At 39.4% G+C, this 25701-nt stretch overlaps 2 protein-coding genes across 2 annotated transcripts in view; both read left to right on the top strand.

The window, feature by feature from the left end:
- The first annotated feature begins 122 nt into the window (after positions 1 to 122).
- Positions 123 to 8051, top strand: alad (aminolevulinate dehydratase). The gene is made up of 12 exons (XM_058055848.2): positions 123 to 249; positions 1108 to 1233; positions 1329 to 1379; positions 3402 to 3498; positions 3704 to 3839; positions 4056 to 4139; positions 4337 to 4425; positions 5446 to 5501; positions 5784 to 5871; positions 5957 to 6043; positions 6236 to 6365; positions 7803 to 8051. Exons 2-12 carry the CDS (start codon positions 1115 to 1117, stop codon positions 7859 to 7861), a joined length of 996 nt encoding a protein of 331 aa, XP_057911831.1. The 5' UTR covers positions 123 to 249; positions 1108 to 1114; the 3' UTR covers positions 7862 to 8051.
- Positions 8052 to 10266: 2215 nt separating this feature from the next.
- npr2 (natriuretic peptide receptor 2) overlaps positions 10267 to 25701 on the top strand; it is a 75884-nt gene continuing 60449 nt past the window's right edge. Inside the window, exons 1-2 of the mRNA XM_058055829.2 lie at positions 10267 to 11203; positions 25386 to 25567. Of these exons, the coding sequence (XP_057911812.2) occupies positions 10507 to 11203; positions 25386 to 25567 (879 nt within the window). The 5' untranslated portion in view covers positions 10267 to 10506. The remainder of the gene's footprint in view (positions 11204 to 25385; positions 25568 to 25701) is intronic.

Below are 25701 nucleotides of genomic sequence, written 5' to 3'. Positions count from 1 at the left end.
ATATATGCCGTTATTAGCTTACATTGGAATTATTATCTTACATTGCAAAATGGTACATGTATCGTATATGTAATACAATAACCGTTAGGGTGCAGAGTAATTTACGGCGTATATTTACATTATGTATTTTTCAACCTAGTCGCTAGGTGGCGATAGTGACAGCTTGTGCATTATCTCCAGTCGGGCTGCTAACCAACGAAGATAACCCGCCTGTGAGCCAAAGAAGTCAGACCTGCACGGTTTCTCCAGGTAATTACACTTTCATGTAAATTCACTGCTGCTTTAACTTGCTTCTTTTGGAGTTAATTGGACAACATTTTGGGTTAGTTTGTTGTCATTTTTACTTCTCATGTTTCGTTGACATATTGTATGTTCTCCCAGCCAAGGTGACCAATGAGATGAGTTTTAGCGGATTTTCTCAAACACACCCAAGCCTGCTTTTCATGTTCTGTAGAACTAATACCTTGTATTTAAACATCGTAACTAACCTAGCTAGAATGACTTGAGTAGATCCAGAGTTGTGTGTTTGTTCTTAAAATGATTTAACTACCTGACGTATGTGCCTTTTAATACTGATGCAAACAAGTATATTTCTGCATTACTAAGTATGGGTGATGCTGCATATGTCGATATCGATCCGATACCATGTAAATATTATGTACTGGAATTATTCGTATAATATATACAATATCTAAATATAGTGTATGAGCGACACAACAAAAAAATATATGTGAAAATTAACAGCAGAACAACAGAACTGTAAAATATTCATATCATCATGCTAGTATCAATACAACACTTGTTATCAATACTTTCAATGACCTGACTAACTTTTGGTCGCTTTTTAGTTGGTAAGACAAAACAAAGAAGTAAAGTCTTTTTACAAATGTGGCAATAGTGGTTATTAAATGTGTAACTCCAGCTGCATGGGTAGCCATTGTTTGGAAAAGCATCATCACGCATGCTTGCTCAGTTTTAACGGTGCCTGAGCTAAAATGAAGCACAATGGTGTTTGTGAGTGAGTTATTTTTTTTGGGACCCTCTTGGTGGAGGCATTCAGAGCGTGTCCTGTACTCTGTCCTCATTCCTCTATTTTGTGTGTCTCAGTGCCAAGATGCAGACGCCGGTGCAGTCCATCATCCACAGCGGCTACTTCCACCCGACGCTCAGACACTGGCAAACCTGTGCAACAGATTTAAGAGCGGAAAGTCTGATCTACCCTATTTTTATAACGTGAGTGACGATTTCAAATTAAAATTAAATTTATGTTAAAAGTGAATGAATGAAATGATATTATTTGTGACTTGCTGCTTGCCACTCCCCTACAGAGACAATGTTGATGCAGTGGAGCCCATTGCTAGCCTGCCAGGACAAGCCAGGTAAGAGAAAAATATCCAAATTTAAGCATTTTTTCCTGGCTAAATGACACAAACCTTTCCTGCTGATAAAGGAAGCGTGTGAACAAAAACAGCAACTGTTACGGAGGGTGTTGTCCCTAGATAAAAACACTCGAGTCAGGGTGGATCCAGCACCAAATACTGGCTCTGGACTGAGATAAGCCGAGCATCGTTACACATTCATACCTGGTACTGGTTAAATTGCTGTAGTTTAATACTAGTAGTCGTATTTATATCACTATAACCATAGTTTTTGTGTAATTTAGAGTGCTTTTTCACCTGCAGCTTTTAGTCATTTTTAATTGACATAATTAATAACAATAAAAAATGAGGACCAATACAAGAGCTGTGGTCTACCTTGACAAAAAAAATGCAAAGTTTTGAGTATTTGAGTATTTTTCCAACCGTTCCTGTTTGGCAGGTTAGCTATGCAGTATGTGTGAACTGTATGTTTATTTTTTCACAGCAGATTTGCTGTATGTTGATTTTGCCAGAACAGATTGCATTGTCGTTATTCATTTTCCAAAAGGCCTCGTTGGGCAGGTTAATCATGCAGTACATGTGGACTGTATGTTTATTTTCCCATAACAGATTTGTTGTATGTTCATTTCGACAGAACAGATTTGCTAAACAGCAATTGAGTCAGGTATGCTTCTACTGTACAAGTTTATTATTGCAGGCAGCCCCCTGGGGCGGATGGGGGCAGGGGAACACAACCACGCCCCAGCGCCAAAATACCCAGCACCAAGCAGGACCCCCAGAGCTAGGATCTAGAAGTCAAAGACACACATGAACACCCGGAGGGCGGTCCACCTAGCACCCAGCAGAGCAGACTGTTGATTGCCACCACAAACACCCCCCACCCCGTATTGTATATTAGGCGTGTCCAAAAATAAAAGGAGCAAGGGTCACTTTGATATTTCAATGAAGAGTTGCATCTCAGCATTTCTATGTAGGTGAAAAAGCGTATTGTTAGTATGAACTTCTCTTTTATTGATGATTTTTTTTAACATTTTTTTAAATATTCTAACTTTTTTCTTAAATAATCTAGTTTTCTTTTCATAATGTTATGACTTTATTATCATTCATTCATTTTCTACCACTTATCCTCACAAGGGTGGCATGACCCTGGAGCCTATCCCAGCTGTCTTTGGGCGAGAGGCGGGGTACACCCCGAACTGGTCGCCAGCCAATCACAGGGCACATATAGACAAACAACCATTCACACTCACATTCATACCTATGGACAATTTGGAGTCGCCAATTAACCTAGCATGTTGTTGGAATGTGGGAGGAAGCCGGAGAACATGCACACCCCACAGAGAGATTTTAGCTTTAATATTTTGACTTTATACTACATTTTATTTTGTTCATTTTTTGAATTTCGTCTTAAATTCATTCATTCATTTTCTACTGCTTTTTCCTCACAAGGGTCACGGGGGTGCTGGAGCCTATCCCAGCTGTCTTTGGGCGAGAGGCGTGGTCCACCCTGGACTGGTCGCCAGCCAATCACAGGGCACATATAGACAAACAACCATTCACACTCACATTCATACCTATGGACAATTTGGAGTCGCCAATTAACCTAGCATGTTTTTGGAATGTGGGAGGAAGCCGGAGAACATGCAAACCCCACACAGAGATTTTAGCTTTAATATTTTGACTTTATACTACATTTTATTTTGTTCATTTTTTGAATTTCTTCTTAAATTATATATATATATATATATATATATATATATATTTATTTATTTTTTTTTTATTATATTTTTTTAAATCGGCTGTGGGCCACACCTTAGACTCCCCTGCCAAGTCTGTACATACTGAAATTGCAAATAGAGAGAGGCTCATTTACTGCATGAGTGCTGCTGAGGTGCCTTTTTAAGCATTGCACTGAAACCCTCAAACTCTGCCCTTGTGCGTGAATCGGTACCTTGTGTGTTATGTACAACACGCAACACACAAAACGATCACTCATGTATCATTTGTAATTGTCTTTCTTAGATATGGAGTAAACAAACTGGAAGGGATGCTGCGGCCACTTGTAGAGAACGGCTTGAAATGCGTGCTGATCTTTGGGGTGCCTGCACAAATAGCAAAGGTATGTACTGTAACTTTAAAACATACTTCAACCTTTTGTAATATCCAAATAAAGTTTTTTTTGTGTCATAAAAAAATCTACATTGATGATGTTGGTATTAAAATATGAGGGAGCCCTTGATGGTTGATGCTACGCCATCTGTTACAGTGCAGGTCAAAGAATCTGCTCATTAATATAAGTTAGATGCTGGTGTTTTGTTAATTAGGATGACAGAGGCTCAGGAGCAGACACAGACGACACACCGGCCGTCACAGCGGTGAAGAAGGTGAGATCTTTGTTCCCGGACCTGCTGGTGGCGTGTGATGTCTGCTTGTGTCCCTACACATCCCATGGTCACTGTGGTGAGTGTTTCCTCATATTACTGACCTTCTTGGCTCTGCAGCATTGTGCATGTGATATGAAGGTGTTTGCCCCTTAGTTTTTGTTTTCCTTTTTTCACACCACTGTATGGTCTGTACATATGTATAATGTCGTTAACTACAGCCGAGTTAATAGGCATATTTTTGCACCTAGTAAAAGTGCATTTGTTTTATATAGAGTGTGTGTGTGTCTTCTAGGTATCCTCAATGAAGATGGTTCTCTGAACAATGATGCCAGCTGTTTGAGACTAGCAGAAGTGGCGCTGGCCTACGCCAGAGCTGGTAAATGTGGGGAGTTTTCTTAGAGTTAGGATTCTCATCACGATTCCACACCATGAGTTTGAGAACTCAACATTTGACCGCATTGCCTGACAGACATTATCATAAAGGAAAATGTAGTGTAAGATAGAGGAAATATCAGATGTTTTATCTGTTAATTAAGACCTCTAAGAAAGTCACATGTTCATGTTTTGCTGCAGGTTGTCACATAATTGCGCCCTCTGATATGATGGACGGCAGGGTCGGAGCAATAAAACAAGCTCTGCTGGCTAATGGTTTGGGAAATAAGGTAAGTAGGAACAAGTGAAATGGCTAACTTCAACCATGTTCTTCAGCTTAAAAGCATCTATGAAGTATGGGAGACTGTTTCACAACCTCTTGCAATAGAAACACAAATCTTGGTGTAGCGCAGGGGTGTCCAGCGAGGGCCACATACTGAAAATGAAAGAATGAGTAGGTCACTTTGACAATAATTTTAGATATGCAATGCCATTTGCTCTTTTTCGCCCTGTTTTTATTTTTTTATTTTCCAAATATTCCACTTTCTTATGAAATAATATTTGTAAATTTTCTTTTTGTAATATTAGGACTTTATTTCCATAATAATGCCATAATGTTGAAACTTTTTTCTTCAAATTCACTCATTGTTTTGGTCGTTTTTCATAATATTTTATGTAATTATATTATGTAAAATTACAGCTGTTCATTTCTGCTGCTGTTTTTTTTATTTTTTCAATTTACTCTGGACTTTATCTCATATTTTAACTTTATTGTAGTAACTTTATTCCACAAACTAATTAAGGAAAATTACAGCTGTTCATTTCTGCTGCTGTTTTTTTTTTATTATTTCAATTTTCAATTTACTCTGGACTTTAGCTCATATTTTGACTTTATTGTAGTAACTTTATTCCGCAACCTAATTTTCCAAAAATGTGTTTGTTATAATATTACGACTTTAATAAAATAATGTATTTTTTCTTTAATTTTTCATCTTTATACTTCTGAAGTGACATTATTTTTTCATTATTTTACAACAATATTCTTGTGAGATTATCACTTTTTCCTCATTAGATTTTTGTAAAACCACTGCTGATTTTTCCATATCGACTTTTTCATATTAAATTCTATTATTTTATGTGCCATAAAACAGTTTTGGGTCGCAAATAGCCCCCGGCTGCTCTTTGGACACCCCTGCTGTATAATCTTGCAAGAACCATCCCAGTTTCTGTACTGTATGTTCCGAGCAGCATGTGTACTGTAGTACCGATCAATGTGATGTATCCAAACAATATGTTTTTATGATCACTAGGTGTCAGTGCTGAGCTACAGTGCAAAGTTTGCCTCCTGTTATTATGGTCCTTTCAGGTACGTGAAAGTCACTTGAGCCTTTTCCCTCTTTCCCTATTACACACAAGTGACATGTTGGCCGTGATGCTGCAACATGTTGTGATGTCACAATGGGCCTCTGGATCTCATCACAGTATCTCAGTGCATGCAAAATGCCATCAATGAAATACACTTTTCTTCATATCTACTGTTTGATCTCGAGCTATACGTCCTGTACGGGAGGCGGGGACGCTTCTTGAAGTGTATTAAAGGGGCTTTAGTGTTTACTAGATACTGGAACTTTCTGTGGTACCTTTACAGAGATGCTGCACAGTCCAAGCCAGCTTTTGGGGACAGACGCTGCTATCAGCTCCCGCCTGGAGCAAGAGGGCTTGCACTTCGAGCTGTGGTAAATGTATTTAAATGTATGTGTATACATTTACCAGTTACAGGTGTCCCGGTTTGTTTAGTGCTCCCTGTGTTGTGTGTCTCAGGAGCGAGATGTGAAAGAAGGAGCGGATATGCTGATGGTGAAACCAGGTCTGCCATATCTGGACATTGTCAGAGATGTCAAGGACAAGGTTTGTACTAATGATGTCTGAGATGTTGATGGAGGGTTCGAATCTCTATGTGTTCTCTCTGGGTACTGCAGCTTCCTCCCACAGCCCATAAAAGTGCATGTTAGACTCTAAATTGTCCCTACATTTGTATGTACAATATTTGTATATGTATATATATTTGTAAAATGTTTTTTTTTTATTGTCTTTACTCAGTTCCCCATGCATCCACTGGCTGTGTACAACGTGTCGGGGGAGTTTGCCATGATGTGGCATGGAGCACAAGCTGGTGCGTTTGACTTGCGAGCTGCTGTGATGGAGGCTATGACTGCTTTCCGCAGGGCAGGTGAGCATCATGAATGGAGGGTGGGGTAACTGCCAAAGTAAGAGTCATTAAGAAACATATTTCCGCTCTTGGAGGTTTTAGGAGGTAATGTTCCCGGATGAAAAATATAATCAAGGTTGGGAAACACTTTTCTACAGTAAATAAGCTGTGGTTATGCTGGCAAAATTAATTTGATTTAGTATATATAAATTAGTTATTTGTGTCATTATGATCTCTGCATGGCGACCAGTCCAGGGTGTACCCCGCCTCTTGCCCGAAGACAGCTGGGATAGGCTCCAGCACCCCCACGACCCTAGTGAGGAAAAAGCGGTAGAAAATGAATGAATAAAAATTATAAATTCTTGGCTAAATGCTTTCAAATAGCAACTTTTATGAATTTAATGAAACACATGACTCACTGTAAGGCAGAGGTGTCCAATGTGCGGCCCGCTGAGATTGAGATTTACATGATAAATATTAGTCCTACAATTATTTTATCTACATATTTAAATATCTTAACCATGAAAACCATGGAAGGGTTTGAATGACTTAAAGAATGCTCAAAATATTAACATGCTAACATTAGCATTCTAACACCCATCATTATAGCCTACCTCTGAAAATGCTAAAAATTTTACTGTAATAATGTTAGCATGCTAACACCGTGTTTGCGCAGTTGCTTCCAAGTTCATATTGATGGAAGTCATTAAAAATGCAGTATGCTCGATGTGCCAACTTGCTATTGTTAGCATGCTAACAACCAGCATAATAGTATCTACCTATGAAAATGGCTTAAAATGCTACTATGCTAATTTTATCATGGTAGCAATGCTAACATGGTTACATTAGCATGCTAACACCTAACGCCTAATAGTGCTAAGAATTTCTGTGTCTTCCCATTAAAACGGCTAAAAATGCTCTTATGATAATATTAGCATGCTAAAACCTAGCATGATAGTGGTAAGTGTTGTATACGTATACATGAAAATACCATACACTGTTTGTATGCTAACATTGGCATGCTAGCAATGCTACCATGGTGACATTAGCATACTAACATCAAGCGTAATGGGTGGGGTAGCATGACGACGCAGCCACACAGATGAACATGCAGACTTTAAACTGGTGAAAATCTATCAAGTAAAACAAGATTTATGAACGATAATGTATGTCATTGTGCCACCATGTTATTTTTCATGATTTGTATGCACTTTGGGTGCGGGAAGGCATCTGCTTTCAAAGTAAAAGTAGTCATGATGCACAAAAAGATCATCATCAATCAAAAATAAAGCATTGGCATCCATTTGGTTACATAGGAAGAGTGGAAAGGTATGTTTTTAAGATGAGATGCGAACACAAAAGATGTCAAAACCCAAAGGGCAAATGTATAAAATGTATCAAAATGAAACTTTGGTCATCTCTGCATTGCATATTGATTTTCCGCCCTATCTTGTCAAGGTGCTGACATTATCATCACCTACTACACCCCTCAGCTGCTCAGCTGGCTGAAAGAGTGAAGAACGAGGCCCGAGGCTGGACAGTCGGATGAAGTTGATGCCTTTTAAAACCAAAAGTCTGCACTTGACATCATCAGGGTAACAAACGTGCTTTGGGGAAATCATTTACATTTAATTCAACACATTCGGGATGCAAACAGGACCAGGAAACAGTTTGTGAGAGTACAGCTGGGGTTAGTACATTCAAATCGTATATCGTATATGTTTTTGAAGGGCTTAAAACTAAATGTAAGGGCTAGTCACAGTATTGCTATTGTGATTGGGATCAACATTACATGTTACATATGGGCCTACTAGCTCATCCAACGTTTGTCACCACAACCGGACCTGGAATTAAAGTGTTTATTCAGAGCACCTGCGTTGGTGAGTATGAATGAATGAATGAATGAATGCACATGCTATATTTAAAGGTTTTCGGTCCGTGAAATAAACCGTACTCACAAAATCTGATGCAATATTAGCAGTTTATTGCAGTTTGTTTATACTAAAGCAATTATTATGCAATTAATTTACCAGCCGGAATAAATAAATAGAAAGGGTTTGTTAAAATCCAACCTCTGGTTTTCGCGCCAAACCAAAATGGCTGACTTCCTGTTTGTTTTCAATCATGGGTCTCAAACTCAATTTACCTGGGGGCCACTGGTGCTAGGGTCTGGGCAAGGCTGGACCGCATCAGGTTTTCAAAAAAAAAAACAAAAAAAAAACAACACATTTATTAAAAACAGAAAAATATACAAACTTTTTCAGTGCTTTGGTTCCGATTTTCTACAATAAAAGCTCTGATAAAACATTCCACTGTTCTCAAATATCTTAATTTTTATTTTTCTGCACAAAATAAGATGAAAAATAAATAAACAAAATCAAGAATAAAGGAAATCAATCAATCAGTAATAAATAAATAAATAATTAAAACAATAATAATAAAACGGCAAATAATAAAAACTTAAGAAACCACATATAGTTGGTGGGTAGACAAATTATTTTTGTCAGATTAAAATGAACAAAGCATTATTAGAGCCCTGTAGACATGACAAAACACGACTATAGTCACATTTATACTCTTTTTATTTACAACATATTGCGCAACTGCAGGGTCTTGAGACACATGCTAACTCGAAAACTAGAGAGCTAGCGACCTAAACGGTAGCCTTCAAGTTATTTCCTTTAAACTTAAATAGCCAAAAACTTACCACTTCCACACGGATAGGGAGGTTAACTATTAACAGTTATTTAACCTTTAACATGAACATTAATCAAACGTAATATTTTTTTCTGGGTACATGATACCATACAGCATCCATATCAAACTTGCGCGGGCCGCACTAACATTAAACTTTCATATCAAGGCGGGGGCCTCAAACTAGTGTCCTGCGGGCCACATTTGGCCCGCGGGCCGTGTGTTTTAGACCCCTGATCTAAACCTTTTCATGGTGGCAAGGGCAATTTGCGAGGTTAATATTTTAAGTTATAATAAAGTTTATATTTTCTACCGCTTATCGTCAGATCTTACAAATTTTAATTTGTTTTCTTGCATGTCAATGCGTGAAAATGAGCATAATAATACTCCTGTACTGATAAAACGAGAGCAGTTTTGTTAATATTTTTCTCAAACAATTGTACGAAATAGGGCTGCACGGCGACTGAGTGGTTAGCGCGCAGGCCACACAGCTAGGAGACCCGAGTTTGATTCCACCCTCGGCCATCTCTGTGTGGAGTTTGCATGTTCTCCCCGTGCATGCGTGGGTTTTCTCCAGGTACTCCGGTTTCCTCCCACATTCCAAAAACATGCTAGGTTAATTGGCGACTCCAAATTGTCCATAGGTATGAATGTGAGTGTGAATGGTTGTTTGTCTATATGTGCCCTGTGATTGGCTGGCGACCAGTCCAGGGAGTACCCCTCGTTAGGCTAAGCAGTAGAAAATGAATGAATTAAATAAATTTACTTGGTGTCGGATCTATAGAGAAAATAACTGTATGACCAACTGAAGTCACCGACAGGGGGCGACACACGCCCACTTTGGGTGTTTCCCTCCACGCTGCAAAAAGTAGTCCATGTGTGCACAATGTGTACATATCAAATATCTCACTTGGTATCTTACTTTTATTCTATTATTTCGATTAAAAAACAGTTTTGTTTCAGTCTAATTTTGGTGGTCTACTTCTTTGCAATGTTTTTTTTAATTGAAAATAAAGAAGTAATCCACCAATGTAACAGATTAAATATTAGAATGAAATATTAATATTTCCACATATATAATTGGTATGGTCAAAATACATGAAATTGGTGAAGTAAGCACTGATTTAGATAAAAGATGATTTATTTGACGTACTTCTTACAGCGTGTGACGTGTGGTGAAGTTGAAGTCATCTGGGTAGATGTTCTCACCCCCCACCCCCCAACACACACACACCATCACTTCGAATCCACGGCCGACCAGAGAAGTCCACTTTGGGCGCACATCAGGACGCAAATGGCTGTGACAACTAAAACGATGCCACTTGCGACTTTGCGCGACTTTTGAGAAGAAAAGGGAGGAAGAAGACAAGTCAGAAAGGAGACTTATGTTCGCTGTCAGGGGGGCCACAGTCGGTCGTTTCTCCGTTCCAACCGGTGCGCTAGTACTCGCCTCCGTGGAACGACCGAAATGGGCATCAGGGAGGCGCTGGGATGCTGCCTGTTCTTGGCCGCGTCCTGCTGTCTCCTTCCGGGCTGCAGGAGCAACATCACGGTGGCGGTGATGCTGCCGGACAACCACCACAAGTACCCGTGGGCTCTCCCGCGCGTCTTCCCCGCCATCCTCATGGCGCACGAAGACCTCCACGACAAACACGGGCTGCTCCTGGGCCGCTCCATTAACATCCTCCACTACAGCACCGAGGACCCCGCGGTAGGCTCCTGCGCCGAGAGCCGAGCCCAGGTGGTGGCCGTGGACGCCAAGCTCTACATCCGGCCGGACGCGTTCTTCGGCCCCGGCTGCGTGTACCCTCTCGCCTCCGTGGGTCGGTTCGCGTCCCACTGGAAACTCCCTCTCATCACAGCCGGAGGACCCGCGTACGGCTTCGATAAGCGGGACGAGTACCGGACCATCGTGCGTAGCGGGCCGTCCACCACCAAGCTGGGGGACTTCACCAACATGCTGCACACGCACTTCAACTGGACGTCCCGGGCCGTGGTCATCTTCCACGACCTGAGGCACGACGACCGGCCTCACTACTTCCTCTCGGAGGGCATCTACCTGAAGCTGAAGGAGGAGATGAACATCACCGTGGAGGCCCAGCCTTATGAAGACGAGATGAAGTACTACAAGGAGCTCATTGCCTTCATGAAGGAGCGCGGCAGAAGTAAGGAGAAGCTTTATTCAAATGTTGCTAACTTCCATACACATTCAAAGTTGCAATAAAATTAGAATTGTCTTAAGAATGTAATGAGAGCAATGCATTGGTCAGTGGTGTCCAAAGTGTAGCACACGGGCCGTTTAGAAACTTTAAACTTAATTTTAAAAAATTGTGGACAAAGAAGGCAATGTAATAAGCAAAAGTAAAAACATTAATACAGGGATGTCTGAACTGCGGCCCAGGGGCCATTTGTGGCCATTGTCACTAATAATGCAATTCTAAAAATAAACAACCAACCATGATAAGTGAATTTCCACGAAGGAGTATTCCTTATTTATAAATCAAATAGTTTTGTAGCATAAGCAGAGAAAACCTGTTAGCGCACTACCTTCTAAATACAGTTTTTAACCTAAGAGCCCTCTAGACCAGTGGTCTCAAACACGTGGCCCGCGGGCCAAATGTGGCCCGCAGGACGCTAGTTTGAGGCCCCCGCTTTGATATGAAAGCAAGTCATTTTTTGGGGGGGATCACAGCCAGCTCACACCCAATGTTTCATTGGGGTGGCCAAGGTGAGACCATTACTCACATTGCCAAATGTTTTTCATCATATTCTAAAAAATACAGTTGAAAGTTGAAATCCTAATGCAGTGGTGTCCACAATGTGAATCGGGGGCCATTTGCGGCCCGCAAGTCTTTTTTTTTTTTTTCACAGCCAGCTCAGACCCAATGTTTCATTGGGGTGGCCAAGGTTGAGACCATTACTCACATTGGATGGAGGTGGCCACCCCTGTATCTCTGCCACTGCCCACAGCACATTCTAAAAATACAATTAAATTAAAATAAAACAAAAAATTGAAAGAATCCAAATATGCATTTCTACATTACTGATAACTACAAGTATGTTTAATGAAAATAAATACAAGTCAAAGATAACACTGTTATGTTTGTAAAGGGCCGAATTCTTGTGTTGCATCTCATTAGACTGTGTAGTTCTGTTCATGTTGAAGCATGTTTGTTGAGTAGGTTCCAGTGCAAACTGAATATGGGTTCCTATGGCACCAAAATATATTAGCCAATATATATATTATGCTGGTAATGTGTGTTTGCAGCTTGGCTTCGATGCGAGTGACATGTTGACACCATTGGACATAATGGCAGTAAATGGTGGAGTTGCGTCATGTTATTTAATAACATAAGGGCATCACATTGAAGTGTTTAAGGCGGTCTTAGTTCATGGATGTATTTATTATTACACAAGAATGTTTAGGCTGCTGCTACTGCTTTACTGCCTGCAGGACCACCACCTGTGTCTGTTAAAGAGGCAAATACACCATGTGTGGTGAATGGTGTGCTTCTCTAATCACAGTCACCGGGGTTGGAGACTGTTATCACCGTTGAAATAAAGTGGAGGGTTTAAGGTAAAAAATAGACAGTAAAAAAAAAGGTTCAAATAAAATGTATTGTAGATTTCAAAGTTTAAAATATGGGGGAAATTAAATGTAGCTTTGACGGTACAATAAAAAATGTCAGTACATTCAGATTTTATGTTAAATTTAAAATAAAATGTAGATTTTATGGTAAAAAATTTAAAATACGATTTTGACTTGACAGTGTAAATATTACAATAAAAAATATAAAAGAAAATATAGATTTTATGGTAAGAAAAAGTGAAAATAAAATGTAGACTTTCTAGTTAAAAGTAGTGAAAATAAAATATAGCTTTTACAGTAAAAAAAATAAAATAAAATGTCGAGTTTACGGTTTTAAGGTGAAAATAAGATTTCAATTTTACAGTAGAAACTTTACAGTAAAAATATAATAAAATGTAGATTTTATGGTAAGAAAAAGTAAAAATGAAATGTAGATTTCCTAGTTAAAAAGAAAAAAAATATTGCTTTTAAATATAAAATGAAAATAAAATGTGGGTTTTAGGGTAAAAAAGTGAAAATAAGATTTTAATTTTACAGTAAAAAAAAAGAAATAAAATGTAGATTTCCTTATTAAAAATAGTGAAAATAAAATATAGCTTTTACAGTAAAAATGAAAATAAAGTGTAGATTTCATGGTAAAAAATAATTGAAATGAATTCAGATTCTTATGTTAAAAAGCAAACATAAAATTTGAAAAAATAGATTTTTCGGTAAAAAAATGTTTGATTATGGTAAAAAGGTGAAAATAAGATTTAAATTTCACAGTAGAAATTTTACAGTAAAAAAGAAATAAAATGTAGATTTTATTATTTAAAAGAGTGAAAATAAAATATAGCTTTTACAGTAAAAAACTAAATTAAATGTAGATTTTACAGTTAAAAAGTGAAAATAAAATGTCCTTTTTACAGTGAAACATTTAAAAGAAATTCTGATTTCATGTTAAAAAAACAAAAACAAAATGTAGATTTTACATTTAAAAATGTAAAATAAAATATAGCTTTTACAGTAAAAAAAACTAAATTAAATGTAGATTTTACAGTAACAAAGTGAAAATAAAATGTACTTTTTACAGTAAAACATTTAAAAGAAATTCTGATTTTCTGTTAAAAAAAGCAAAAATAAAAAAGTAGATTTTACGATAAAAAATGTAAAATAAATTCAGATTTTATGTTAACAGCAAAAACAAAATGTACATTTTACAATAAAAAAGTGAAAATAATATGCAGATTTTACGGTTTAAAAAATGCAGTAAAAGTAAAAATAAAATATAGCTTTTAAAGTAAAAATGAAAATAAAATGTAGATTTTATGGTAAAAAAAATTAAATGACTTCAGATTCTTATGTTAAAAAGCAAACATAAAATGTAGATTTTTCGGTAAAATATGTACATCAATAAAGTGAAAATAAAATGTAGATTATGGTAAAAAGGTGAAAATAAGATTTCAATTTCACAGTAGAAATTTTACAGTAAAAAATAAATAAAATGTGGATTTTATTGTTTAAAAGAGTGAAAATAAAATGTAGTTTTTACAGTAAAAAAAATAAATTAAATGTAGATTTTACAGTAAAACATTTAAAAGAAATTCTGATTTTCTGTTAAAAAAGCAAAAATAAAATGTAGATTTTACGGTTAAAAATGTATAATAAATTCAGATTTTATTTTAAAAGCAAAAACAAAATGTAGATTTTACAATAAAAAAGTGAAAATAATATGCAGATTTTATGGTTTAAAAAATGCAGTAAAAGTGAAAATAAAGTGTAGATTTTACAGTAAAAAAGTGAAAATAACGTAGATTTTTATAGAAGAAAAAAGAAAATGTAAATAAATTGATTTTATCCTTCAGCCCTTGGCGTTCACATCAAACAAGGAGTACCCCATATTTTCATAAGGCTCAGCTTTTCAATAATTTGCTGTCATGCTATGATGATAATGATAATAATATGATAATATTTATTCATTTATCTGTCCTGTACAGACTGAACTTGAAATTTAAACCAGGAAAATGCAAGAAAATAGAGAGCATGCAAGCCAAATTGCATTTTGAGTACTATAATATTGTACATGGGTACCCAGTCTTATACCTGCACCTTTATCCAGATCCTCACCATAATTTAAAGGGTGCTGCCTTGACCTGTGTGTCACAGGTTTTATGTAAATTTCTTTAGCAATGTCAAAATGACCGCTAGGACCGCAAAGGTAAGATTTTCGTACTGTACCACGGGATAATGAGATTTGGCAAAATGTACTTTTTTGACAGCATGTGACTGTAAAGCTTGTTACTATGCTAGGAGATAGGCTAGGCTAAACTTAGTGCTCTTATGCAACACCAGAGGCATCCTTGTTACGATTCCGAGCCTTGAAGCGCGGGGCCCATTTAAGCTGTCTAGATAGAGCACAGGGCTTGCACGGGTCAGTTCACAAATGAAGAAGAGGCGTTGCAGACGTTCTTCACAGAAACGTGTCACAGCAGCTGTTTATTAATCCATCTTTCACCCAGGCCCCTGACCCCTCGGGCATGTTACACACACACACACACACTCGCAATGCACCCATGTTTGTGTATGAGCTTAGAGCGGGTCAACTTTTTGTATAAATATGTATATACAGTAGTCACTCAACAGCTTCACTATCATGCTTTTTAAAGTATGTATTAATAAAGCACGCTTTCTTGTGCTTTTCTAACCTCTAAATGTAGTTAGAATGTTGTATTCTCGTAATAAACCATTCCAAAGTTTCAGATCATGGGGTTAGTGCATCTGGAAGTGAGCCCTGAATGAAGTTTGGGATGGCTCAAAACGCTCGGTTTCAGAAGGCGTGGTAAAATTGCCCCTTTGTGACATCACAGAGGGACGGACTTCCTTATATGTAATAAGGTGCTGCGCTGCTGTTTACTTGCAAGTTAGTTCATGTTGTTTCTGTATTTAGTAAGTTGTACAGAGGTATTATATGCAAAACTACATAAAAATAAGGAATCACACTTTGTGGAAATGTACAGGGTTCGACAATAACGATGTACCGATGGCCCGGGGCAAGTTAAAACAAAATTGGGGCAAGTAAATCCAATCAGTGATATTCCTGTCGGGCAATTGCACTTTGGCATTCCATACTGCCAAGAGTTTTTTTTAAAGTGGTTCTTGTTGGGTGTTGGTAAAACACGGACTGCATCATTCCGGTGGTAATTTGCAAACCAATCCTTGCTAATCTTGAAATGGACCAATCAGAATCATTTATTTAGACCGCAGTCCGCGTTTTACCCACACCCGTTCTTGTTCGCGATCAACCAATCAGCGATGGTTTGACTAGGAAAACATCTATCATGGCGTCCCTGCCAACATGGTAGAGGGAGAATTCAAACCTGTGATAGAAGACTGTTGTCCCGGCGATCAAGTCTGGTGTTTGTGTATCGGACTGATGACTAATAATGAGCCATATTCAACCACAAAACAGCATGATATTAAATTTACGTCAAAATCACTCAAAATGAAGAACGTTAGGAATGGCAACAGGAAAAGTACTGGCAATTAGCTTCAATTAGCTTTGCTGGAGGACCAAAGATCCTTTCTTCTTTCACGGTCGACTTCTTACCTGGTCTTTCTGGTGTCGATATTTTGTTTAAAATCGATATTTCTGTTCAGCACAATGTCAAAAAGCAAGCATATCGTTCATATCGATATAAACTGGATTTGATGCGGAGGTGTCATGTTTCAAGATGGCACCTGCCCGAGTACAAGCTAGTCACGACAGCTCCGTGTCTCCTGTGGTATTTTTAGTGTTTACTAGTACTTTATTGAGTACTTCCTTATTGTTTGTTTGCCATAGCGACCCCTTTAAGCAAGTGTCCAGCTATGGATGTTCATCTTATTACGTTTGTAGCTTTTTTGTAGCAATTGCGGCATTGTTGACAATCGAGAGCAGCTGTTAGCATCTGTTAGCATCCTTTCGCTACGTCGAATTATCGGATATCCCAGTGGAAATATGGATTTGAGAAGCTGCATAGCAGGAGTGAACGGTGAAAAAGACGGTATAAAGGTCTTCAATGACGACATCAACCATGTTTACCGTGGGGAACGTTAGATGGAAGCGCTAATGGCGCTAACCCGGCGGCATAGACGGTGAGTGCACCACGATTGTACTGAAGATTGAACAGTATATTTAACTTTTTTATTTAAAAAAAAGAGAATATGGGGCGGCACAGCGGTCGAGTGGTTAGCGCGCAGACCTCACAGCTAGGAGGACCTGGGTTCGACTCCACCCTCAGTCATCTCTGTGTGGAGTTTGCATGTTCTCCCCGTGCATGCGTGGGTTTTCTCCGGGTACTCCGGTTTCCTCCCACATTCCAAAAACATGCTAGGTTAATTAGCGACTCCAAATTGTCCATAGGTATGAATGTGAGTGTGAATGGTTGTTTGTCTATATGTGCCCTGTGATTGGCTGGCCACCAGTCCAGGGTGTGCCCCGCCTCTTGCCCGAAGACAGCTGGGATGCTTATGTGAGGGATGTCGACTTCAAACGGGTTCCACTTTATCATCAATTGGAATGACATTTGGGAATACCGAATGCTAAAAGTAGCCATTACTGAAAGGGTCCCGTGATTTATTAATGCTGTGAAGACAATGTACCTAACATGCTTACAAGTTCAATTAGTTAATTCACTACACCTTCAACAAATAATTGCACAGACCCTGCGCAATGTTAATTAAAGGGCGGCACAAAAGAAAAGAAAGATGCCACAAACCCCCACCCCAACTCGGATGAATTATGATGCTGCTGCAGTGAGCTGGAGGTCACGGAAGCTAATGGTTTTGTCAGGACTTGCTCGGCATTCACTTTTATCCCGGCAGATAACCTCGAGGCTCTCGGCTCTGCCAACTGGGCTTAAGACAGCGAGAGGCCGAAACCCAAGCGAAGAGAAACTCTGCTATTGTGATGACTCACGTCATTTGAGCTTTTACAGCTGACAAAGTGATTGCGTGCTGTTGCTGCGGCTTTTAGTTCCCAAAATTCTTCCTTTATGATTCCTGGCAAGCGGACATGCAGGCAACGACTCTGTACTTGGTGAAATTGGTAGTATTGCAGTTTTCCTTTTTAGATGAAACCATATTTTTTAAAAGTCTTTCTCGGTGGCTTTTTTGTGTTTATTCATTCATTCATTTTCTACCGCTTTTCCTCACAAGGGGGGTGCTGGAGCCTATCCCAGCTGTCTTTGTGCGAGAGGCGGGGTACACTCTGGACTGGTCGCCAGCCAATCACAGGGCACATATAGACAAACAACCATTCACACTCACATTCATACCTATGGACAATTTGGAGTACCCAATTAACCTAGCATGTTTTTGGAATGTGGGAGGAAACCGGAGTACCCGGAGAAAACCCACGCATGCACGGGGAGAACATGCAAACTCCACACAGAGACGGCCGAGGGTGGAATTGAACCCTGGTCTCCTAGCTGTGAGGTCTATAAGGTTTATAATGTGCAAAATGTCTGACACACATATTTCATTATTCAAGATGCACAGCTCCAGCATATTCCATTTATCCTAAATGAGGATAAGAAGATGGATGTATGGATGGATGGAAGATGTACAGTATGCCAAGTCTTATCTCTTAATTAAAATTAAATTACAATTTGATCAATTGACTTTTCTGGTAGACATTTGAGTGTGTCCTCATGCTGGTATTGTGTGAATTGTAAGCAGGAATCTGAATATAGTATATATATATATATATATATATATATATATACATATATATACCCCGTTTTCAGCCCCTTTCTACAACACTCTGAATGCTACTGAGTCCGCCACTCAAGTGGGAAAAATTCTGCTGAGTCTGTGTGTGTGTGTGTTTCCCCTTGTTTCTTTTCTCCTAGTGTATGACAAAGAGTCGTATCTGTAAATGATGTGTTGTCAAAACAGCGAAAGCGCCTATTGCTAGTCAACAATATTCCTTTTCACAGCACGTCATAGACAAATGGATGAAAACCTGTAGTTGTTGTGGACATTCCAAAAAATGCTTAATATGAATTAAAAATTTACATTTACATGTATTTTTTAAAATTCCACCTTTCTCAACACGGGGAGAACATGCAATCTCCACACAGAGATGGCAGAGGGTGGAATTGAACTCGGGGCTCCTAGCTGTGGGGCCTGCGCGCTAACCACTCACTGCCGTGCAGCCCATGTATCACGATATGTTGATATAAAATTCCTGGCGGGCGGCACGGCGGTCTAGTGTTTAGCGTGCAGACCTCACAGCTAAGAGACCAGGGTTCAATTCCACTCTCGGCCATCTCTGTGTGGAGTTTGCATGTTATCCCTTTGCATGCGTGGGTTTTCTCCGGGTACTCCGGTTTCCTCCCACATTCCAAAAACATGCTAGGTTAATTGGCGACTCCAAATTGTCCATAGGTATGAATGTGAGTGTGAATGGTTGTTTGTCTATATGTTCCATGTGATTGGCTGGCGACCAGTCCAGGGTGTACCCCGCCTCTCGCACGAAGACAGCTGGGATAGGCTCCAGCACTATTTGATCACCGTGCAGCCCCCGTGTTTTCCTGCAATTCCAACATTTTTGTCCGCCAAACCCCCATTGACATAAATGGAGAATTCCACAAATTCCCCAAAATTAAATAAATACCTTTCCAATTTCCAAATTAGGGCTGCAACTAATTAATTATTCTGCTTTGATTAGTCAAGTTGTTGACATTGACTGTCTTTGCAAAGAGTAATACTTTCCTATTTATTTTTTAAATTGGATAATAGATGCTTTTTATTTGTTTACAAACTATTCTTTCATGTATTCTCCATGCGTGAACGGCTTCCCCTTCCTTCCCGAGCTCACGTGCAGCCCAATGTTGCCAGCTTGGTGATTTTTTTGCTAAATCTGGTGACTTTCCAAACCCCATGCCAATTTATCAAAAGCGACTAGTGACAAATGTATGGACTCGGAAGACTTTCCTGGTATTTGGAGACTTAAAAGTGAAAGCATGGATTGTTCTGTGGTTCAGAATTTTCCAGATTGTTTTCATTAACATGAATGGAATAAGTTTCAAAATGTTCTGCTCAATCAGGAATATACTCACTAGGTTCGGTTGCTGGAGCCTATCCCAGCTGACCTTGTGCGAGAGGCGAGGTACACCCTGGACTGATCGCCAGCCAATCACAGGGCACATAGTACGTATAGACAAACAACCAATCCTGGCGATCAATTGTCTACATTCCAAACATTCACACTTTTTCCATAATTTTCCCCCTCAAAAAAAACCTTTGAAACTTAAGAATTCTTTAACATTTATCAAACCATTCCAGGCATTCCAACTTCAAAATGTCCAGTTCACTCAAGCCATTTTGCATATTAGCATTTTAGCCATTTTCCCAACATTAAATTGCATAGGAGGCATCCTATGGGGTCTCTTACAATCAAACTGTACAATAGATTACTGTACGAGAGTCAAAATATGAATGTATTTGAGGTACTTCGTTTCATTTGTGTGATACTGTGATACTGTGATATTGTCTACGGTCTACGGATACGGTCTTTGTGAACAGAGATACAAATGGAACATGTCAGTTTTCCAACACAATGGGCTCCGGGATGCTGGTCGACCTTGGTTTTGTTTGTGTTTTAAAAGGTTTTCCTATAAGAAATGTAAATATGGCCTCCCAGGGTCAAACTGGCGCCATAATAAAACCTTTATTACCTGCACTGTTTTTTAAAGGAATGTCATTGTTAACAGATATACAAGTGTAAATAAAATGGTAACTGCACTTATGAAGACAATAAAACACTTCAATGATAATGATAAGGTATTTGCGACACTTCCTCATCATCACTAGACAACCGTGAGATGCATCAGCATCTTAATGATGCACTTATTGTATGTGTGCTCTAAATATATAGAAAAACCAAGAAAAGCAATAATACGTCTATCGTAAACGTGGAATTACAATTTGATGCACTGTTGCTCGGAAGTCCCAAAAAATACATCTACATTCACAATGGGAATTCAACTCATAATAACAGGTTAAAGTGTGATTCAAATGTTGTGCTACTATTAATACTATTTGTATTAGGCAAATGGATCACGACCCTCGTGGGGATAAGCGGTAGAAAATTAATGAATGAATGAATGTAATTGTGTCGATCATTTATCTTTTTAAATACAGTAAAAATGTGCATATTTCACACATAGTTGCAAATGGTGATTAATCTTGATTAATTAAGTGGAGAAAATTTTGATTAATTTGATTTAAAAAAAATATTTGACATAGTACATCAGTTTTGACTTTGGAAAACAGTGATTAACTTTATTGCCGGGTGGCACGGCGGTCGAGTGGTTAGCGCACAGACCTCACAGCTAAGAGACCAGGGTTCAATTCTACCCTCGGCCATCTCTGTGTGGAGTTTGCATGTTCTCCCCGTGCATGCGTGGGTTTTCTCCGGGTACTCCGGTTTCCTCCCACATTCCAAAAACATGCTAGGTTAATTGGCAACTCCAAATTGTCCATAGGTATGAATGTGAGTGTGAATGGTTGTTTGTCTATATGTGCCCTGTGATTGGCTGGCGACCAGTCCAGGGTGTACCCCGCCTCTCGCCCGAAGACAGCTGGGATAGGCTCCAGCACCCCCGCGACCCTTGTGAGGAATGCGGTAGAAAATGAATGAATTAATGAATGGTATTGGTTGGGCTGCACGGTGGATGAGTGGTTATTGGCTATTTGCAAGTTTAACATTTGAAATGTCTAATATTTCACCAGATCTTACAAATTTGAGTCCCTTTTCTTACACGTCAATGCGTGAAAATGAGCATAATAATACTCCTACAGCCAACAGATAGGGTTGCACAGCGGCAAGTGGTTAGCATGCAGGCCACACAGCTAGGAGAGCCGAGTTCAATTCATATCAGAAAAGAGGCAATAAAGTTAATCACTGTTTTCCAAAGTCAAAACGTATGTACTATGTCAAAGATATGTGGATTTTACAGCCAATTTCATAAATGCTGAGTTATTATTAGTATTAAATTATTATTGTGTTGAGGTGATGGGATCGAAAAAGCGCCCTATTTTGGGGGAAAAAATGCTGTATATTCATTCATTAATTTTCTACCGCTTTTCCTCACAAGGGTTGCTGTCTTTGGGCGGGAGGCGGGGTACACCCTGGACTGGTGGCCAGCCAATCACAGGGCACATATAGACAAACAACCATTCACACTCACATTCATACCTATGGACAATTTGGAGTCACCAATTAACCTAGCATGTTTTTGGAATGTGGGAGGAAACCGGAGTACCCGGAGAAAACCCACACATGCACGGGGAGAACATGCAAACTCCACACAGAAATGGCCGAGGGTGGAATTGAACCCTGGTCTCCTCGCTGTGAGTTCTGCACGCTAACCACTCGACCACCGCAGTATATATATAATTTAAAAAATAATTTGGGCTGGCAATCAGTCCAGGGTGTACGCCACCTCTCTCCCAAAGTCATACCCCCTAGTGAGGATAAGCGGCATAGAAACTAAATTTAAAAAAACACCTGCACATCCGTGGAATACAGCATCCCATGTTTGAGAGTGTGAAGTGGAACAAAATGAGCAAACAAGTTGAATGTGTATTTGTGTTAAGTGCAGGTCTGTCTAGTGTAATGCTGCCACAACACATAAGGACCCCCCCCACCCCCAACTGTGTGGGTATTTACTTTGGGTAGAGTCCAGGAGACAGCAGAACTACTTGGCATGGTGAATGGTGATGGAACACATGAGAGTCGGGGTCCAACATTAGGCCAACCAATGAGGAAACGTCTGCTAAGTGGCCTCTGAGCTGGGAGCTGCCGGGCCGACGTACGACGGGAATGGAAATATTGGAGTTGTATTTATTCACGCACCAACAGCAGGCCAGCGTAGGCGGCAGGGTGGATGTGCATTGGAAGGCTTTTGCATTGCAGACAATGAAATGTTGGTTTATTTTTGACTGAGCTGCTGTGTGTTTACCTGCTCAGGGTCAGATCTGTACTTTCCGTGGAAGTTTTGAACCACAGCAACCTTTTCTGTTGTTGCAACAACATTTAATACTACACTGGAACCTTGGTTAGCATTAATCCGTTCCAGAAGCGTCGACTCAAACCAAAACATACTCTAACCCAGTCAATTTTTCACATCAAAAATAATATAAATCCACTTAATCTGTTTCAGGAAGCCAAAAAAAAGTAACACAAAAATATTTCCATGGTTTTACAATTATTTTACAATTAATTATTATATAATATCTAATTAGTTTTACATAGCAACACATGAATGTGTTATTTTGCTGAGTGCCAAATATCCTGCCCAGACGCACACGTAAAACTTCAGGGGTCTCAAACACACGGCCCGCAGGCCAAATGTGGCCCGCAGGACACTAGTTTGAGGCCCCCGCCTTGATATGAAAGTTTAATGTTAGTGCGGCGCGCGCAAGTTTGATATGGATGCTGTATGGTATCATGTACCCAGAAAAAATGATTACGTTTGATTAATGTTCATGTTAAAGGTTAAATAACTGTTAATAGTTATCCTCCCTATCCGTGTGGAAGTGGTAAGTTTTTGGCTATTTAAGTTTAAAGGAAATAACTTGAAGGCTACCGTTTAGGTCGCTAGCTCTCTAGTTTGCGAGTTAGCATGTGTCTCAAGACCCTGCAGTTGCGCAATATGTTGTAAATAAAAAGAGTATAAATGTGACTATAGTCGTGTTTTGTCATGTCTACAGGGCTCTAATAATGCTTTGTTCATTTTAATCTGAAAAAAATAATTTGTCTACCCACCAACTATATGTGGTTTCTTAAGTTTGTATTGTTTTTTTAATAATGTACCTCGTACCAAAGTACTATGACCACCCAATGACATAATGTGTACCATAGTAAGTGTCAATATAGTGATATATATAGCACATCATGACTGGTTCAAGACTCTTCATCCTTGTATTTAGCAAACATCAACTGCTTGTATTGTTTCTTGAATTGGCTCATCGTTGTGCATTGTTTGAGGTCCTTACTCAATCCATTCCATAGTTTGATTCCACATACTGAAATGCTATGGCTAGCATAACGTAGTCCTAGCATAGAAGTGTTTCACATGTACTTCTTCCCTGAGATCATATTTCTCCTCTCTTGTAGAGAAGTATTGGATGACATTTTTAGCTAATTGGTTGTTTTTAGCCTTATGCATTATTTTAGCTGTTTGAAGATGAACTATGTCAGCAAGTTGAAGTATTTGTGATTTTAGAAATAAGGAGTTAGTATGTTCTCTGTAGGCGGCATTATGAATTATCCTTACTGACCTTTTTTGCAGTACATTTAGCGAGTGAAGATTGCTTTTATAGTTATTAGCCCATATTTCCACACAATAAGTAAGATATGGTAGAACCAGAGAGCAATAAAGAGTGTGGAGTGATTTCTGATTGAGAACAAATTTTGCTTTGTTCAATACTGAAATATTTCTGGCCACCTTATGTTGTATATTTGGAATATGAGGTTTCCAGCTCATATTTTTATGTATTGTGAAATGTGTTCAATGTTGACCAATTAATGGACTCGTTTACATGTACTTCCAAAACCACGACCAATGTGCTATAGCGGTATGTGTTACATAAACCTGCATCTGTCTACAGTTGCGGTCAGATGTTCCTGAACAACCATACAAATTTCCATTCAACTGAGGGTGACCGTTTGGGTTTTTCTTCCGGACCATGGTGAAAACATATTTTAGTCACATGGGACTATAAATCGCATTTACTTAGAAATTGATGTCAAAAAAATTCAAAACCAAGAACAGACAGTTAATCTGGAAAGGCAAGTTGTTCGACTAGACAACAGTGTGTTGAATAGGATAAATGAACAGAGTCCACATAACAATCGAGTGAGTCCAACAGGCAAGTTACTGAGTTCCACCTTATCCGAAAAATTCGGGGGTGCGCAAACTTTTGGACTTTTCGGTCTGAGGTCAAACTGTGTCCCAAACAACCATTCACACTCACATTCATACCTATGGACAATTTGGAGTCGCCAATTAACCTAGCATGTTTTTGGAATGTGGGAGGAAACCGGAGTACCCGGAGAAAACCCACGCATGCACGGGGAGAACATGCAAACTCCACACAGAGATGGCCGAGGGTGGAATTGAACTCGGGTCTCCTAGCTGTGAGGCCTGTGCGCTAACCACTCACTGCCGTGCAGCCCATGTATCGCGATATGTTGATCTAAAATTCCTGGCGGGCGGCACGGTGGTCTAGTGGTTAGCGTGCAGACCTCACAGCTAGGAGACCAGGGTTCAATTCCACTCTCGGCCATCTCAGTGTGGAGTTTGCATGTTCTCCCCGTGCATGCGTGGGTTTTCTCCGGGTACTCCGGTTTCCTCCCACATTCCAAAAACATGCTAGGTTAATTGGCGACTCCAAATTGTCCATAGGTATGAATGTGAGTGTGAATGGTTGTTTGTCTATATGTGCCCTGTGATTGGCTGGCGACCAGTCCGGGGTGTACCCCACCTCTCACCCAAAGACAGCTGGGATAGGTTCCAGCATCCCCCGTGACCCTTGTGAGGAAAAAGCGGTAGAAAATGAATGAATGAATTTCACTGGAGATGAAGTGTTCAAAAGTCGGTGTACCGCAACTGGAGTTCTAATGATACTACTGAAATGAACTTTAAGTTTGATGCCAATTACTATAGTAATGCAATTATGCTAACACATTTAGTCTTTTTCAAGTGTTGTTTTTTTTTCATCCACAGTTGTGTACATCTGTGGCCCCAGGGACACATTCTTGAACATCATGAAACTCTTCCAGAGTGAGATCCAGGACCCAGAAAACTACGCCATTTTTTATCTGGACGTCTTCGCAGAGAGCTTGACAGAACGCAAACCTTGGCAGAACTCTGACGCAGACTGGGACGATCTCATCAAGGTCTTTAAGGTACAAAGGAACATATGCACACACGTACTGGACATACAGTTGTTGGGATTTGGGATCTGATTTAGGATCAGCAGAGAACAGCAAATCATAAGCACATACGTACAATACCACAGCACTGGGAAGACAACCTGACA

The sequence above is a fragment of the Doryrhamphus excisus genome, linkage group LG10, assembly GCF_037039965.1.
Source record: "Doryrhamphus excisus strain RoL-2023G ecotype Guam linkage group LG10, RoL_Dexc_Guam_v1.1, whole genome shotgun sequence".
Lineage (NCBI taxonomy): Eukaryota > Metazoa > Chordata > Actinopteri > Syngnathiformes > Syngnathidae > Doryrhamphus > Doryrhamphus excisus.
Note: the sequence above shows the minus strand (reverse complement) of the source record. Positions and strands in the feature narration are given on the sequence as shown.